We start from the raw sequence: 17441 nt of genomic DNA on the forward strand, positions 1-17441 counted from the left end.
TTTATTTCACAAGAAATTTTTTTTCAAGATGATTTGAGTAGAAGAAATTCATCATATTACATCATTTTAAAGACAAAAACAATAGTTTAAACTGATTATATTTAATTGTTTAATGTTTTAGGTATGTTTTATGCTAAAATTGTGGCGAAAACTAGGCTCCCAATTAGCTTGTAGTATGAAATGAATTTAACTCTGATTGTATTTTTGCTATTGTCAAATTGTTTATTGAAAACGAATGTATATTTTCTATTCACTTTTTTAGTTTTTGTATAAATATATTTACAGAATATATGTATAATGTTTTATTATAAGAGAAAAATCTGCCATATACGGTATGTCACGTACGATATTAAATTTTATTTATTACAAAATCATCCAAAGATTGTTTTTATTTAAATATGACGGATTGTAAAGGAAAAATATTTCGTTTAGTGTAAGAAATTAAAATAAAACATAACGCATCTCACGATTCACATGTACCTCAAAATGACTTCCGTTTTATGTCACGTACGATATACCCTTATTTCGCTTTATATTTTGGATAACAATATTTCGAAAGAACTTTTTATTATTTTAAAATATAGTAGTACCCTCTGAATGCAACATAAAGACCAAATTATTTTTCAGATACTCTAATTTTTGCAAAATCTATTCCAATCTATAGACGTACAAATGTCACGTACGATGATATGGAATTGCCCATATGTAAATAAATCTACATTTTTCAGTAAAATCATGCCGAAAGTTAAGGAGTTTCACAAATTTATTTCTTATAAATAGTAAATGCGCGTCCCGAAATCGATGTCTGATTTTGCTAAAATTTTCAGCACCTAATTTTTAGACCTTGTGTCACAATATTCCTGCAGGAACCCTTTAAAATTCGAATAAAATTTTGTTCCATACATTATGTTTGTTGAAGGTCCAAATTCATGGAAAATTTTATTTTATTTTCGCTGTAATGATTTTTATTTTCATGAAGGTATTTGCCTAAATTTGTTTTAAAGTTAATAGACAATTTTTAAATTGTATTGATTATTTAATTCTATTACAACTTAGTAGCTTTTAATAAATGTATTATTGAAAAAAACAAACCATGAATTAATTGGAAATGGTTCAATAAACTCTAATATTTTAAAATTGAAATAAACGTAAATTAATTATTAAATTCATTTGATATTTTTTATTTTAAAATATTTGAAAACATTTGTAAATCATTTTAAGTTAATGTTAAGTTGAAATATTTTACATTTTCTAAACAAATAATTTAGCCATCCCTGTATATTAATACGAAACTAAATAGATTTAGTAACCTAAAAATAATTCAATAACTACCAACATCCCAAACCTGTACACTAAACGTTTACTACCTGATCACCGCGTGTGTGCGATTGTTTGTATCTTGTTGTTATTGTTGTTCTTCTACACATTTTTTCCATTCTCTTTATTTCATATTCGTTTATGTGCCAGCAGCAAGCGATCGTTCAATTGTTTGATCGTTTCTTTGCTGGTTTATTTTTAGACAATTTAATGAAATGTTTAGTGTAGCTCTAGTGCCGCATTAGCGTTTCACTAAATAATTCTCATTGTGTTTAAATTTTATTGTGTATATGATGTGAAGGTTGTGCAGTTGATCGTTACTCTGGCTTCTCTTCAGTTGTCGAATAAATCTTTCGCCTTTTACTAAAGATTTCCGTGGAGAGGAGCACTCTAATGAGTCTAAAATAAATTTTTTGTCAAGGCTCGACCGTAAGGTTGGGCCATTTAATAATACATTTCAAATAAAATTTTATAATAAAATTCGTTGCAAAATGAAATAAATTTTTTCGGAAAATAATTTTTCTGGCAAAGTGGGTTAGGTCTTTTACAGGATAGTGTCCGATCTATGTTATCTATGGCTAAAAGTGAATAAAATATTTGGTTTGAAAAATTTATTTTTAAACTTTAATAAAATAAGTAACAAGAATATACTTTTAAAATGAAACCTTTTTTATTATTAAAAATCCAGCATTTTGTTTTAAATTTCTTTGATTTATTTATTTGAAATACAATTTCTTCTTATGACATCATTAAATATCATCATACATAGTCGCAAATGACAAGACCTAAATTCCTTTCTATACGAATTTCTAAACTCATTTTAAAAACATTCGCTTTCTTTCAATTATGTGGCAGACTTAATTTTTCGTACAGAATTCTTCTATTTTTCAGATTTTCTGTGCTGTATTTTATTGCATTTTGTTGTGTTGTGTATCTATCTTTTCTAGCATTAAAAATTCTAAAGGCAGAGAAAAAACAGACCTTAATTTTTAAACAAAAGAAAAGATTAAATAAATGAATCTTGTTGCAAAAATGAATTTAAAATCTCCCCTCATATGTGGTGTATACACATGTTTGTACATAGAGTCATTCAAATCTAGTGGGATGGTGTGTTAAGGTGGCATCAACAAATGTATAAACGAACGTTGCTGGATTCATACATGCAACCAGAGTTAAAACTTGACAAATCTATTCTATTTACTTATCGCAAACGGAACACGTAGCATTAAGTGTAAATATGCGAATATCTACCTGACTGCAACAACTTGCAGAATACTATTCCAACAAACAGAAATATGGAAAAAAAACCTGTTGAAAGTGTTGCCAGGTTAATTAGTGTTAAAAATCTAAATTTCTATGTTTTTTTAGACCTCTAATGCTTTCCAGAGCTATTTTGGTATAAAAAATAAAGTTTTTTCTTTAGAATTAAGTTCGCCAAGTCCATTTTTCTACTGAAAAGCATTGGTCTGGTAGATTTTTATATGGAAAGTGAATTCGCCGTGTTTATTTATAACTCTATAGAAATATCGTAAGTGGACAAATATTCGTCGTGCTAATTTTTCAAAAGAAAATCATTCGCAGGTCTTTACTGTATTGATTTTCTATAGAAATCTATTCGCCGTATTGATTTTCCATAGAAAATTATTCGCCGTAATAATTTTTCCGTAGAAAATTATTCACCGTAATGATTTTTCTATGGACAATTATTCGCCTTAATGATTTTTGTATACAAAATTATTCGCCGTAATGATTTTTTTATAGAAAATTATTCGCTGTATTGATTTTTCTATAGAGAAATTTTCGCCGTAATGATTTTAATATAGAAAAATATTCGCCGTAATGATTTTCCTATAGAAATTTAGTCGCCGTAATGATTTTTATATAGAAAATTAATCGCTGTAACGATTTTTCTATAATAATTATTCGCCGTAATGATTTTTCGATAGAAAATTAGTCGCCGTAATGATTTTTCTATAGAAAATTAATCGCTGTAACGATTCTTCTATAATAATTATTCGCTGTAACGATTTTTCTATAATAATTATTCGCCGTAATGATTATTCTACTGTAAATTTTTCGCCGTAATGATTTTTATATAGATAATTATTCGCCGTAATGTTTTTTCTATAGAAAATTATTCGCCGTAATGTTTTTTCTATAGAAAATTATTCGCCGTAATGATTTTTCTATAGAAAATTATTCGCCGTAATGATTATACTACAGAAAATTATTCGCCGTAATGACATTTCTATAAAAAAATATTCGATGTAATGATTTTTTTATATAACATTATTCGTCGTAATGATGTTGCTATATATGTACATAAATTATTCGCCTTAATGACTTTTGTATACAAAATTATTCGCCGTAATGATTTTTTGATAGAAAATTATTCGCTGTATTGATTTTTCTATAGAGAAATTTTCGCCGTAATGATTTTACTATAGAAAATTATTCGCCGTAATGATTTTTCTACAGAAAATTATTGGCCATAATGATTTTACTATAGAAAATTATTCGCCGTAATGATTTCACTATAGAAAATTATTCGTCGTAGTGATTTAACTATAGAAAATTATTCGCCGTAATGTTTTTTCTATAGAGAAATTTTCGCCGTAATGATTTTACTATAGAAAATTGTTGGCCGTAATAATTTTACTATAGAAAATTATTCGCCGTTGTGATTTTACTATAGAAAATTATTCGCCGCTTTGTTTTTTCAAAGGAAAAAATATTTAACGCTTTAATTTTTTATAGAAAATTATTCGTTGTATTGATTTTTCTATAGAAAACTATTCGCCGTTATGATTTGTATACAGAAATTAATTCGCCATAATGATTTTTCTATAAAAAATTATTTGTCATTATAATTTTTTCATAACAATTTATTTGCCGTAGAAATATATTCTATAGAAATATATTCGCCTTATCAATTTTATAGTAAAAAATTCATTCGCCATGATGATTATTATTACAAAAATATTCGCCGTTATTATTTTTCAAAAGAATAGCATTCATCGTTAAGATTTTTAGCAAGGCGTATTAACAAGGTGAGTGCGTCCCGGCAACAAATACAACAATGCAAAAACAACAGGCAATTTGTTTTTGTTAAAATGTACGTTAAATGTCAAAATCAAGGCGAATTAAAATAGTACTATGTTATTTACAATAACAAATGTAAACATAAACAATGTTTGACATATAGTGTACAAAAAATCACAGCGAATTAAGAAACAGCTGATTTTATGCACTCACCTTGTTAATACGCCTTGATTTTTAGTATTGATTTTCCTTAGAAAACGTATTCTTTGTTTCTATAGTAAAATGTTTCCACGATATTCTGGCAACTCTTTGATTCCATAAACAATAAAAACCATAAAATACGTGTATAAAATAAATGCTGAAAAAACTACAAAACAAAAGTATAAAAAAATTAAATAAATTCAAAAGCCAAAAAGCCTATAGACTTTTCCACATAAGCAAAAATGAAAATTAAAAACAAAAAAAAAGAGAAATCCTACACACATAGAAAAAAAGAACACGAAAATATATAAAGTTTATTTTAAAGAATGTGAAAGAGTGAAAAAACCTGAATTTAAGGATCAAGGGTTCAAATGGTGTCACAAGGAGTGGTGCTGAGAGAGTGTTATGGCCGTAGAATTAAACACATGCAATTGTAGTTGCTCTACGAAATTGTGTAGCAATAGGCCCGATGTAGCAAGTACCGTCATGCATTAAAACATTTGGCAACATGACTGTGGCACGTACACAAACGTAGCAAAGCAGGACATGCATTAAATACAATTGTCATACAAGAAACACTCTCATATACAAGAAGAGAAGCAAAACAAAAAAAAAACTAAAACAAGGTGCCAGAACTGAAATTGTCAAAAAATTTCTAGTAATTTTCTAAACAACATAGATGTATGTCCTTTAACACATACATACACAACTTACACACATTCTCATGCGATGCGATTTCAGAGTGTATTTTCTAGTTGCTGGAAGTTTACTACATAAAGTATTGTACATTCGTTTTAAAATCAGTGTTGTAAAAGTACTTGTAGTTGTTTGAACGTGTAGTAATGTTTAAATAGCCTTAATACTAAATTCTCTAAACAACATTTTTGTATTAAATTTTGAAAAGTAAGACTAAATACCTTGAATTGAATACAACCCCAACCAACTTGTAGAAAAACTAGCATCTATGCCTGTTTTTTGCCAATGTATGCATCACTGCTCTGTGGGTAAGAGTGTAGTTTTCTATGAATCCTGTGTAAAAACAATAACATTGTAAATGTGCAACCCTGCACGAGGGGTCACAGGAAACAAAAATCAAATAGAATTATTTTTTGTAGAACAGAAATGATTTTTCTACAGAAAACTATTTCCCCTAATGATGAAAAATAGTCGCCCTTAAGTTTTTTCGATAGAAAATTATTCGCCCTAATGATTTTTTTTATGGAAATTTAGCCCTAATGCCTTACTATAGAAAATTATTCGCAGTACTAAATTTTGTATAGAAAAATATTCCCCCAACTGATTTTTTTTTGTAGAAATATATTCGCCGTATTGAATTTTCTCTAGAAAATTATTCACCTTAACGATTTTTCTATAGAAATAAATGCGCCCCAATGATTTTTCCATACAAAAGTAGTCGCCCTTAGGATTTTTCGATAGAAAATTGTTCGCCCTTACTGTAGAAAATAATTCGCCCTAATGATGGAAACTTATGAAAATTATGGAAACTTAATGGCTCTAATGCCTTACTATAAACAATTATTTCCGTACTGAATTTTGTATCGACAGAAAAGTTTTCTTCGTCATGATTTTTCAATAGAAAAATGATTTTTTCTTAGAGACAAGTGAATTTTCTATGTAATCCAATTCGCCGTAATGATTTTTCTGTAAAAAATTATTCGCCGTAGTAATTTTTATATAGTAAATTATTCGCCTTAGTGGTTTTTCTATAGAGATCTATTCGCCGTATTGATTTTTCTAAACAAATATTCGCGGTTTTTTTTTTTCTATAAAGATATATTCCGCGTATGTAAACAAAATCGCCATAGTGATTTTTATATAGAAAATTATTCGTCGCAGTAATTTTAATATAGAAAATTTTTCGCTGTAGAGATTTTTCAATAGAAAATTATTCGCCGTAGTGATTTTTCTATAGAAAATTATTCGCCGTAGTGTTTTTTATATAGAAAATTATTCGCCGTAGTGATGTTTCTATAGAAAAGTATTCGCCGTGTTGACTTTTCTAAAACAAATATTCGCCCTCTTTATTCACTTGTATAATTAACTATATATCAGTATTCGCCGTATAGATTTTTCTATAGAAAATTATTCGCTGTAAAGATTTTCATTTAGAAACTTCTTCGCCGTAATGATTTTTCTATGGCAAATGTTCGGCTTATCTGTAAAAAAAATATTCACCCTTATAATTTTTTTGATAGAAAAATATTTGCTCTAGTGATTTTCATTTAGAAATATGTTCGCCGTATTGATTTTTCCACAGAAAAATATACGATGTAGTGATTTTCATATATAAAATTATTCGCCGTAGTGATTTTTATATAGAATGATATTCGCCGTATTTATTTTCATTAATTGTTCGCCGTAATGAATTTCTTTTGGCAAATATTCGCCGTATTGTTTTTTCTTTTGAAACATATTCGCTCTAATGATTTTGATATATAAATGAATTCGCCTAAATGACTTCAATATGAAAATATTCTCTTCAAGATTACATTTCAAAAGTCTCATTTGATTTTTCTATAAAAAAATATTAATTTTTTTATTTTTCTATAAAAAATAAATCGCCCAATGATTTTTATATAGAAAATTTTTCGCTCTAACGATTCTTCTATACAACCTTCTTGAGTTTTCATCAGAAAATGTTCTTTGTAGTGAATTTTCTATTCGAGGAATGTTGATGTTTCCATAGAAAAATGCTCGCCGTGTTGATTTTTATATAGAAAACTTTTGACCATACTGTTTTTGTTATAGAAAATTATTCGCCGTAATAATTTTTCTATAGAAAGTTATACTTCTAGTTAATTTTCGAAAAAAAATATATGCATTTCCATAGATAAGTATTTATTGTGATCTATTTTCTACAAAAAATATTCGCCGTAATGATTTTTCTATACAAAAATGTTCGCCGTATTGATTTTTCTATATTTATACCCTTCACTTTCGTGAGAAGGGTATATATAAGTTTGTCATTCCGTTTGTAATTTCTACATTTTTCATTTCCGACCCTATAAAGTATATATATTCTGGATACTTATAGATAGCGCAGTCGATTAAGCCATGTCCGTCTGTCTGTCTGTCTACCTGTCTGTTGAAATCAATTTTCTGAAGACCCCACATATCTTCGGGATCCAAATCTTCAATAATTCTGTCAGACATGCTTTCGAGAAGTTTGCTATTTAAAATCAGCAAAATCGGTCCATAAATAACGGAGATATGAGCAAAAAACCGGGACAACCTCGATTTTTGACCTATTTTTGATCTATATCTGGATTACTAAGTCATTAATATAGACAATATGGATATCTAATGATAGATATTTCAAAGTCCATTGCAACGATGTAGATAAGGCTATAGTAAGTTGGACCTACAATGGGTCAAAATCGGGAAAAATATTTTTTAACCCGAATTTTTTTTTTCATCAAAAAATTTTTTTTTGTCATACATTTTTTTTCCAAAAAAAAAAAATTTTAAAATAATTTCAAAAAAAAATTCTTGAAAAACAATTAAAAAAAATTATATTTTGTTTACCTAAAAATATTTAAAAAATTTATTTTAAAGTATAATTTGTTGAAGGGTATATAAGATTCGGCACAGCCGAATATAGCTCTCTCACTTGTTTTTTATAGAAAAAATGTTCGCCGTGTTAATTTTTCTATCGAAAGTTATTTTCCTTGTGAATTGTTAAGAAAAATATTCGCCTTTTTTATTTTTCTATAGTCAAATATTCATCGTATGATTTTTTACATAGAAAAGTATTCGACTTTATGATATTTACTATTACAATTTTTCCTTACTTCTTTCCGAACAATCACTTTTCAGCCCACTGTCCATTGTATGTGTTAACGTAAGCAAAAAATTACGTGCTATTGTTTTGTCGTAAAATGGCAGTAACGTAACGTAAACATAGACACATCGATTGCATGCAGATGAGACAATTGTAAATAATTGTGATAATGATGATGATAAAGAAGAACATCATCATCATCATGTTGATGTTTTTGTTCCTAAATGTTCCGGTTTTTCATGTATTTACAGAGATGTATGTGCATTTACATATATGTTTGTATAAGTATTTGTGTATATGTGTTTATTTTCCATGTATATTTGTGTAATTGTATGGGTGTAATCACACGATTTTCTACTTTCGGATTCCATTCAAAAATGTCAAGTGTTGGGTAGTTGTTACTTTTAGTTTTCAACCAAAATAAGACTGCTGAGTATTTTGTTGTTTAGATTGAGAGCTTTAAAAAATTTGGTGGATTTATATAGATATTATTTAAATTTTATAAGAATTTTATGTAGATAGGCATTCGCCGTGATTATTTTGATTAAGCAAATTATTCGCCTTGTTATTATACCCTTCACCTTCGTGAGAAGGGTATATATAAGTTTGTCATTCCGTTTGTATATATATTCTGGATCCTTATAGATAGCGGAGTCGATTAAGCCATGTCCGTCTGTCTGTCTATCTGTTGAAATCAATTTTCTGAAGACCCCAGATATCTTCGGGATCCAAATCTTCAATAATTCTGTCAGAGAATTTTGCTATTTAAAATCAGCAAAATTGGTCCACAAATGGCTGAGATATGAGGAAAAAACCAAGACAACCTCGATTTTTGACCTATTTTTGACCTATATCTGGATTACTAAGACATTAATATAGACAATATGGATATCTAATGATAGATATTTTAAGACCATAGTAAGTTGGAACTACAATGGGTCAAAATCGGAAAAAAAAACCCGAATTTTTTTTTTCAAAAAAAAAAAATTTAAAAAACAAAAAAATTGAATATTTAAAAAAAAAAAATTTTAAATTTAAAAAAAAAAATTTTTAATTTAAAAAAATTAGTAAGTTGGAACTACAATGGGTCAAAATCGGAAAAAAACAGAATTTTTTAAAAAAAAAAAAAATTAAAAAACCAAAAAATTTAAAATTTAAAAAAAAAAATTATAAAATTTAAAAAAAAAATTAAATTAAAAAAATTAAAAAATTTAAAATAACAATCGAAAAATTTTTTTTTCCAAAAAATGAAAAAAAACAACTGGAAAAAAAAATTAAATTTTGTTTACCTAAAAATATTTAATATATAGCACTCTTACTTGTTTTTTTTATAGAAAATTATTCGCCTTGTGATTTTTATATAGAAACTTTTTCGCCGTAGTGATTTTTATATAGAAAAATATTCGGCTTGTGATTTTTATATAGAACATTTTTAGCTCTCTTACTTGTTTTTATTTAGCTTTTAAAATACTTTATTAACGATTTACTTGAGTTCTACATCAAGTTCTGCACTACCAATAGCTTCTTTGAAACCACTCTGATTGGTATAAATGCTGGTCAGCAAACGACAACGTCCTGCTGGGGTGAAGGGAGGGATGCTGTCCTTATCGGGTTTCAAATTTGACACATAGTAAAGATCCTTAAAGGAAACATATAAATAAAGCAATACAAACTTAAAAACAGTCTATTATAATTTATAAATTACCTTTACTATTGGACATGTTTTCGTTAGATTACTAAATTTAAGAATATTTTGCATCCAGGCTTTCAGAATATTAGACTTATCCATTTTGCCTCGTTGCAAATGATAGCACAGATTCACATCGTATGAAATAATTTGTTTATACGTTTTCAAATTATTCAGCCATATAAAAATATTTGCACTGCCCCATATATTGTCCAGATCCTCGCGTATATCCATTAAAATATTTATGGAAGTGTTGTCAGCATTAATGGAAACTTTAAAATTGTTTAAAAGTTTCACATTCATATCATATTTAACCGATAAGAAGTACAAAGGGCGGATTTTCTAAAGGAAAAAAACAGGTTATTAAATAAATTGTAATCAAATAGGATAAATATAATAATTAACCTTTTTACATGCAGCATTATTAATAGAAGTCAAGAGAAGTATTAAAATTGCTACAAAATTTAACATGTTTGTTGTGTAAATAAATGGTAATAAGTAGGTGCGAGTGATGTTGTAATAATTTTATTATCAAAGTATTTTTATTTATGTTTTATTGTAAACAATTAGCTTAAGTTAATGAGTTTGTTTAATTGGAATAAAATTTTATTTTAATAGAAAATTGGCGTCATTACAATTGCTAATCAAATAGAAATGTATATCAGCTAAGTATGATAAGCTAATGTAAATTTAATACATATTACATTAATTTCATTTGTTTTTCTTTACATAATCAAGATCTTGTAATTTACAGATTCAAATGTAGTAGTTGAAATTTGAAGTTATAAGTGCTTCATTATTTATTTTGATTTTCAACCGGTTCGGCTCTATTATTGCAGTTCTACATCAAGTTCTGCACTACAAATAGCTTCTTTAAAACCACTCTGATTGGTATAGATGTTGGTCAGCAAACGACAACGTCCTGCTGGAATGAAAGGTAATAGAATGTCCTTATCGGGTTTCAAATTTGACACATAGTAAAGATCCTAAAAGAAAATATGAAGATAATAACAAAATATGTAAAAAATACAATTAAATAATTTAAAATCAATATAGAATAATGATCAGCACCAAGAGAGAAGTAAAATATACTTTTATTTATTCATATGTTCTCAATTTGTGTTGATTACTCTCTAAGTTGTGTGTTTTATTGACACTCGTGTTGTGTACATGTAAATAGCCGAATTTCTTCGGCTTTTGAGGGCTAAGGGCAAGGATCATTAATATTGATGATCATTGTTGACACACCCTAAAATATTCAAATATTTACATACCTTTACCAACGGACACTTTTTTGTTATATTACTAAACTTCAGAATATTCTGCATCCAGACATTAAATATATTGGTTTTCTCCATTCTGCCTCGTTGCAAATGATAGCACACATTCACATCGTATGAAATTATTTTTTTATAGACCTTTAAATTATTCAGCCATATAAAAATATTTAAACTACCCCCTATATTGTCTAGCTCCTCTCGTATATCTAGTAATATATTTATAGAAGTGTTGTCAGCATTAATGGCAACTTCAAAATTGTTTAGGAGTTTAGGATTCATATCATATTTCGCCGATAAGAAGTGCAAAGAGCGGGTTTTCTAAAAGGGGAACCAAAGAAAACAAGCAATTAAATAAATTTTAATCACTTTAGTAAGAATTTGTACAAGAATTTACCTTTTTACTAGCTGCATTAAGTGGCGTCAAAAGAAGTATTAAAATTACTAGAAAATGCAACATTTTTATTGCAATCAATTTTTTTGTTTTGTTATCAAAGTATATTGGTTTCTGTTTTATTATAAAAAATCAGCTTAATTTAATGAGTTTGTTATTTATAGATTTTGTTCTATAATTATATTTTAATTTGATTAATTATAATTGTGATCATTATAATTGTTAATAAAATTATGTGCAGTTTGCTAATGGAAGTTTAAATATATCATGAATTGCATATAGCCATTTCCGTATGTCCGTCTGCATGTTGAAATCATTTTTCAGAATCCCTTTAATAACTTAGATACTTTATTCATACATCGATATATCTGCTATAGTCCCGGTTGGGTTGCTTTTGAAATTCAAGAAAATCGGCTCAATAATGGCTGAGATATAAGCAAAAACAAGTAAGAAAGTATGGTCGGTCAAGCCCGACCATATAATACCCTACACTAAGTAAAAGTAAAAACATTTTTCTTTTAAAATTTCAATATTTCAGTATTTTTGAGTGATTTTCGAAAGTGGGCCTTATATGGGGGCTATGACCAATTATGGACCGATCACCATGAAATTAGGTCGTGTGATTTATGTCTATACGAAAGTTTACTATGTTGAATTTTTGTGTGTATACCAACATTTTTAAGCGATTTATGCACATAAAAATGATTTTCGGAAGCGGGTCTATATGGGAGCTATGACTAATTATGGACCGATCGTAACAAAATTTGATGACATGAATTTTGTATATATAAAACTTATTTGGAGCGCAATTTATGGAGATACATTTATAAATTAAACATTTATGACCGATAAAGTCCAATTTCGGAAGGACATTTGTATGGGGGCTAAGTGAAATAATGAACCGATTTCAGCCAGTTTCAATGGGCTTGGTCCTTGGGCCGATAAAATAATATCTACCAAATTTGATCGAAATATCTTCAAAATTGCGACCTGTACTCTGCGCACAAGGTTTACATGGACAGCCAGCCAGCCAACCAGACGGACGGACTGACGGACATCGTTTAATCGACTCAGAAAGTGATTCTAAGTCGATCGGTATACTTTAAGGTGGGTGTTGGACTAATATTTTTGCGCGTTATAAACATCTGCACAAACGCATTATACCCTCCCCACTATGGTGGTGTAGGGTATAAAAAATCATGAATTGCATATAGCCGTTTTCGTTTTTCCGTCAGTATATTGAAATCGTTTTTCAGAATCCCTTTAGTAACTTAGATACTTCATTCATACATTGATATAAACGCTATAGTCCCGGTTCGGTTACTATTTAAATTCAAGAAAATCTATCCACAAGGTTTACATGGACAGCCAGCCAGCCAACCAGATGGACGGACATCTTTTAATCGACTCAGAAAGTGATTCTAAGTCGATCGGTATACTTTAAGGTGGGTGTTAGACTAATATTTTTGGGCGTTACAAACATCTGCACAAACGCATTATACCCTCCCCACTATGGTGGTGTAGGGTATAAATATCATGAATTGCATATAGCCGTTTCCGTCTTTCCATCTGTTTGTTGAAATAATTTTTCAGAAACCCTTTAATAACTTAGATACTTTATTCATACATCAATATATTCGCTATAGTACCGGTTAGGTTGCTTTTGAAATTTAGCAAAATCGGCCCACAAATGGCTGAGATATAAGCGTTTCCGTCTGTCCGTCCTTCCGTCTGTATGTTGCAATTATTTTTCAGAATCCCCCAAATAACTTATAGCCGTTTCCGTCTGTCCGTCTGTATGTTGAAATAATTTTTCAGAAGCCTCCAAACATCTTAGATTATTTATTCATACATCAATATATCCGCTATTGTCCCAGTTCGGTTACTATTTAAATTCAGGAAAATCGGTCCACAAATGGCTTAGTTATAAGCAAAAAAACTTGACTCAAAATAGACGGGGTATTTTGTTTTTGTCATTGCGTTAATAACACTTCGAAATATACATTGCAGACCAACAAAGGTATTCAGCATCCTTATTAAATTCTGTCCATCCGTCTGTCTGTCTTCTGAAAACAGGATAGGGCCCGTCTCCGTCTTTCCATCTGTTTGTTGAAATCATTTTCCAGAAGCCTTCAAATATCTTAGATACTTCATTCATACATCAATATATTCGCTATAGTACCGGTTAGGTTGCTTTTCAAATTCAGCAAATCGGCCAGCAAATGGCTGAGATATAAACGTTTCCGTCTGTCCATCCTTCCGTCTGTATGTTGCATGTATAATCCCCCAAATAACTTATAGCCGTTTCCGTCTGTCCGCCTGTATGTTGAAATAATTTTTCAAAAGCCCCAAAATATCTTAGATACTTTATTTTTGCATAAATATATCCGCTATAGTCCTGGTTCGGTTACTATTTAAATTCAGGAAAATCGGTCCAAAAATGGCTGAGATATAAACAAAAAAAAAACGACTTAAAAAATACGGGCGGTACACAGTGGAAAATTTTGGTAATTTTCGGATCAAAAATCTGTAACATTTGAATGGATAAGGATTTTTGTAAGATTTTTATACCCTACACCACCATAGTGGGGAGGGTATTATGCGTTTGTGCAGATGTTTGTAACGCCCAAAAATATTAGTCTAACACCCACCTTAAAGTATACCGATCGACTTAGAATCTCTTTCTGAGTCGATTAAACGATGTCCGTCCGTCCGTCCGTCCGTCTGGTTGGCTGGCTGGCTGGCTGGCTGGCTGGCTGGCTGGCTGGCTGGCTGTGCATGTAAACCTTGTGCGCAGAGTACAGGTCGCAATTTTGAAGATATTTCGATCAAATTTGGTACATATTACTTTTTCGGCCCAAGGACCAAGCCTATTGAAACTGGCTGAAATCGGTCCATTATTTCACCTAGCCCCCATACAAATGTCCCCTCGAAATTGGACTTTATCGGTCATAAATGTTTAATTTATCTATGTATCTACACAAATTTTGCTCCAAATAAGTTTTATATATACAAAATTCATGTCACCAAATTTTGTTACGATCGGTCCATAATTAGTCATAGCTCCCATATAGACCCGCTTCCGAAAATCACTTTAAAGTGCATAAATCGATGTGCTTCCTCGGTGTAATTTTTGCAAAAAAGTGATAATTTTCTCAGGCTAATATCTTGCAATCGGTTCGGAATTTTGATTTACCCTCTGAGGCAAAGTTGTAGCTCTAGTCATAAAGAACACAAATTGTGAACATATAAAATCAAAAAAACTTCATCTTTAAGATCAAAATCGCAAAAAACTTTTTTTTGGTCAGAAATATGAGTGATCACAAATCTTGCTCCTTTTCTTGATTAAACGCTTATTGGCCGAGTTATTAGCGAATTTAAATATTTTGAGTTTTTATATAAAAAAAATCGATTTTTGTTAAGAAATATGAGTGATCACAGATCGAGCTGCTTTTCTTATTGGCCAAGTTATTAGCGAATTTAGATATTTTGAATTTTTATATAAAAAAGTCGATTTTTGTTAAGAAATATGAGTGATCACAGATCGAACTCCTTTTCGTGATTAAACGCTTATTGGCCAAGTTATTAGCGAATTTAGATATTTTGTGTTTTTATATAAATAATCGATTTTTGTCAGAAATATGAGAGATCACAGATCGAACTCCTTTTCTTATTGGCCAAGTTATTAGCGAATTTAGATATTTTGAGTTTTTATATAAATAATCGATTTTTGTCAGAAATATGATAGATCACAAATCGAACTCCTTTTCTTGATTAAACGCTTATTGGCTAAGTTATTAGCGAATTTAGATATTTTGTGTTTTTATATAAAAAATCGATTTTTGGTCAGAAATATGAGTGATCACAGATCGAACTCCTTTTCTTGATTATTAGCGAATTTAGGAATTTTGAGTTTTTATATAAAAAATCGGTTTTTGGTCAGAAATATGAGTGATCACAGAAGGAGCTCCTTTTCTTATTGGCCAAGTTATAAGTGAATTTAGATATTTTGAGTTTTTATATAAAAAATCGATTTTTGGTCAGAAATATGAGTGATCACAGATCGAGCTCCTTTACTTGATTAAACGCTTATTGGCCAAGTTGTGGTTTTGCTCATGACAAAACGTTTCATTTATTAGTGTTCATATGACCTTGTAGGGGATTGCTTGTATATGGGGCTAACCGGGGATCCATGTCAACTATTTTTGGGGAAACACTAAAATTTGTTGTAGATTTTCCTTCTCATTTTTATATGAAAACTTTTAGATTTTGGGGGGAAATCCTATTTCACCCCCTCTGGATGCGCATCTGAGCTAATCACACGATTAAGAGTAAAATGTTTGTTTAATTTCAACTTTAATTTAACAACTGTCTTGATATAATTTCGATTTTATAACAATTTATTTCAGTTCTATATCAATTTCTGCACTGCCAATAGCTTCTTTAAAACCACTTCGATTGGTATACATACTGGTCAGCAAACGACAACGACCTGCTGGGGTAAAGGGTGGAATACTGTCCTTATCGGGTTTCAAATTTGACACATAGTAAATATTCTAAGAGAAGCATTAAAAAATAATATAATAAATCTTAGGAAATAATTTTAAGAACTTTAACTTTAATTTAGTTACTATAAAGCAATATTCACCTACCTTTACAACCGGACACGATTTCGTTATATTACTAAACTTCAGAATATTCTGCATCCACACATTAAATATATTGGTTTTCTCCATTTTGCCCCGTTGCAGATGATAGCACACATTCACATCATAAGTAATTATTTGTTTATAGGCCTTTAAATTCTTCAGCCATATTAAAATATTTGTACTACCCCATATATTGTCGAGATCCTCTCGTAGATCAAATAATATATTTATAGAAGTGTTGTCAGCATTAATGGAAATTTCAAAATTATTTTGAAGTTTAGGGTTCATATCATATTTCACCGATAAGAAGTACAAAGGGCGGGTTTTCTGAAAAGGCAAAAAAAACAAGCATTTCAATAATTTTCTCATAATTTTAATAAGAATTTGTACAAGAATTTACCTTTTTACTAGCTGCATTAAGTGGCGTCAAAAGAAGTATTAAAATTACTAGAAAATGCAACATTTTTATTGCAGTAAATTTTTAATAATTTTATTTGTTGTTTGTTTTGTTATCAAAGTGTATTGTTTAATGTTTTATTATAAATAATTAACTAAATTTAATGAGTTTTTTTAATAGGTATTTTTAGATTTTGTTCTAATTTTGTATTATATTTGGTTTGATTATAATTAGGGTTATTATAATTGTTAATCAAATTATGTACAGTTTATATTAGCTAATGGAAGTTTAGTATAACATGAATTCCACCTTTCGATTTTTACCATATTGGACAAATACATACTCTTTGGACATTTCGATTTGTATTATTATAAAAATTTCGAAAAACTCGCGATTTTATTCGGGATTTATTTTGTTAAATTTTGCGTGACACCAACTAAATCTATCTATATTAACTATGCATAGTTATGTTGTCATATAAAAAATTCGGTGTCCCTTATTTGAGAGTTAATAAAGAATATGACCAATTATGGACCGATCACCATGAAATTAGGTCGTGTGATTTTTGTCTATATTAAAGTTAACTATGTTGAATTTTGTGAGTATACCAACATTTTTAAGCGACTTATGCACGTTAAAGTGATTTTCGTAAGCGGGTCTATATGGGAGCTATGA

At 29.3% G+C, this 17441-nt stretch overlaps 1 protein-coding gene and 1 non-coding gene across 2 annotated transcripts; one reads left to right on the forward strand and one right to left on the reverse strand.

Annotated features, from left to right (window-relative positions):
* Positions 1-1634: 1634 nt before the first annotated feature.
* On the forward strand, positions 1635-1757 carry LOC135956106 (U5 spliceosomal RNA). The gene has a single exon (XR_010576346.1). It is a non-coding gene; the product is annotated as a U5 spliceosomal RNA (small nuclear RNA).
* Positions 1758-16120: 14363 nt separating this feature from the next.
* LOC135955702 (uncharacterized) lies at positions 16121-16832 on the reverse strand. Its single transcript, XM_065506059.1, has 3 exons — positions 16770-16832; positions 16373-16696; positions 16121-16276 (listed from the first exon to the last, which is right to left on the reverse strand). The coding sequence occupies exons 1-3, from the start codon at positions 16830-16832 to the stop codon at positions 16121-16123; spliced, it is 543 nt and encodes a 180-aa protein (XP_065362131.1).
* Positions 16833-17441: the final 609 nt, after the last annotated feature.

The sequence above is a fragment of the Calliphora vicina genome, chromosome 3, assembly GCF_958450345.1.
Source record: "Calliphora vicina chromosome 3, idCalVici1.1, whole genome shotgun sequence".
NCBI lineage: Eukaryota > Metazoa > Arthropoda > Insecta > Diptera > Calliphoridae > Calliphora > Calliphora vicina.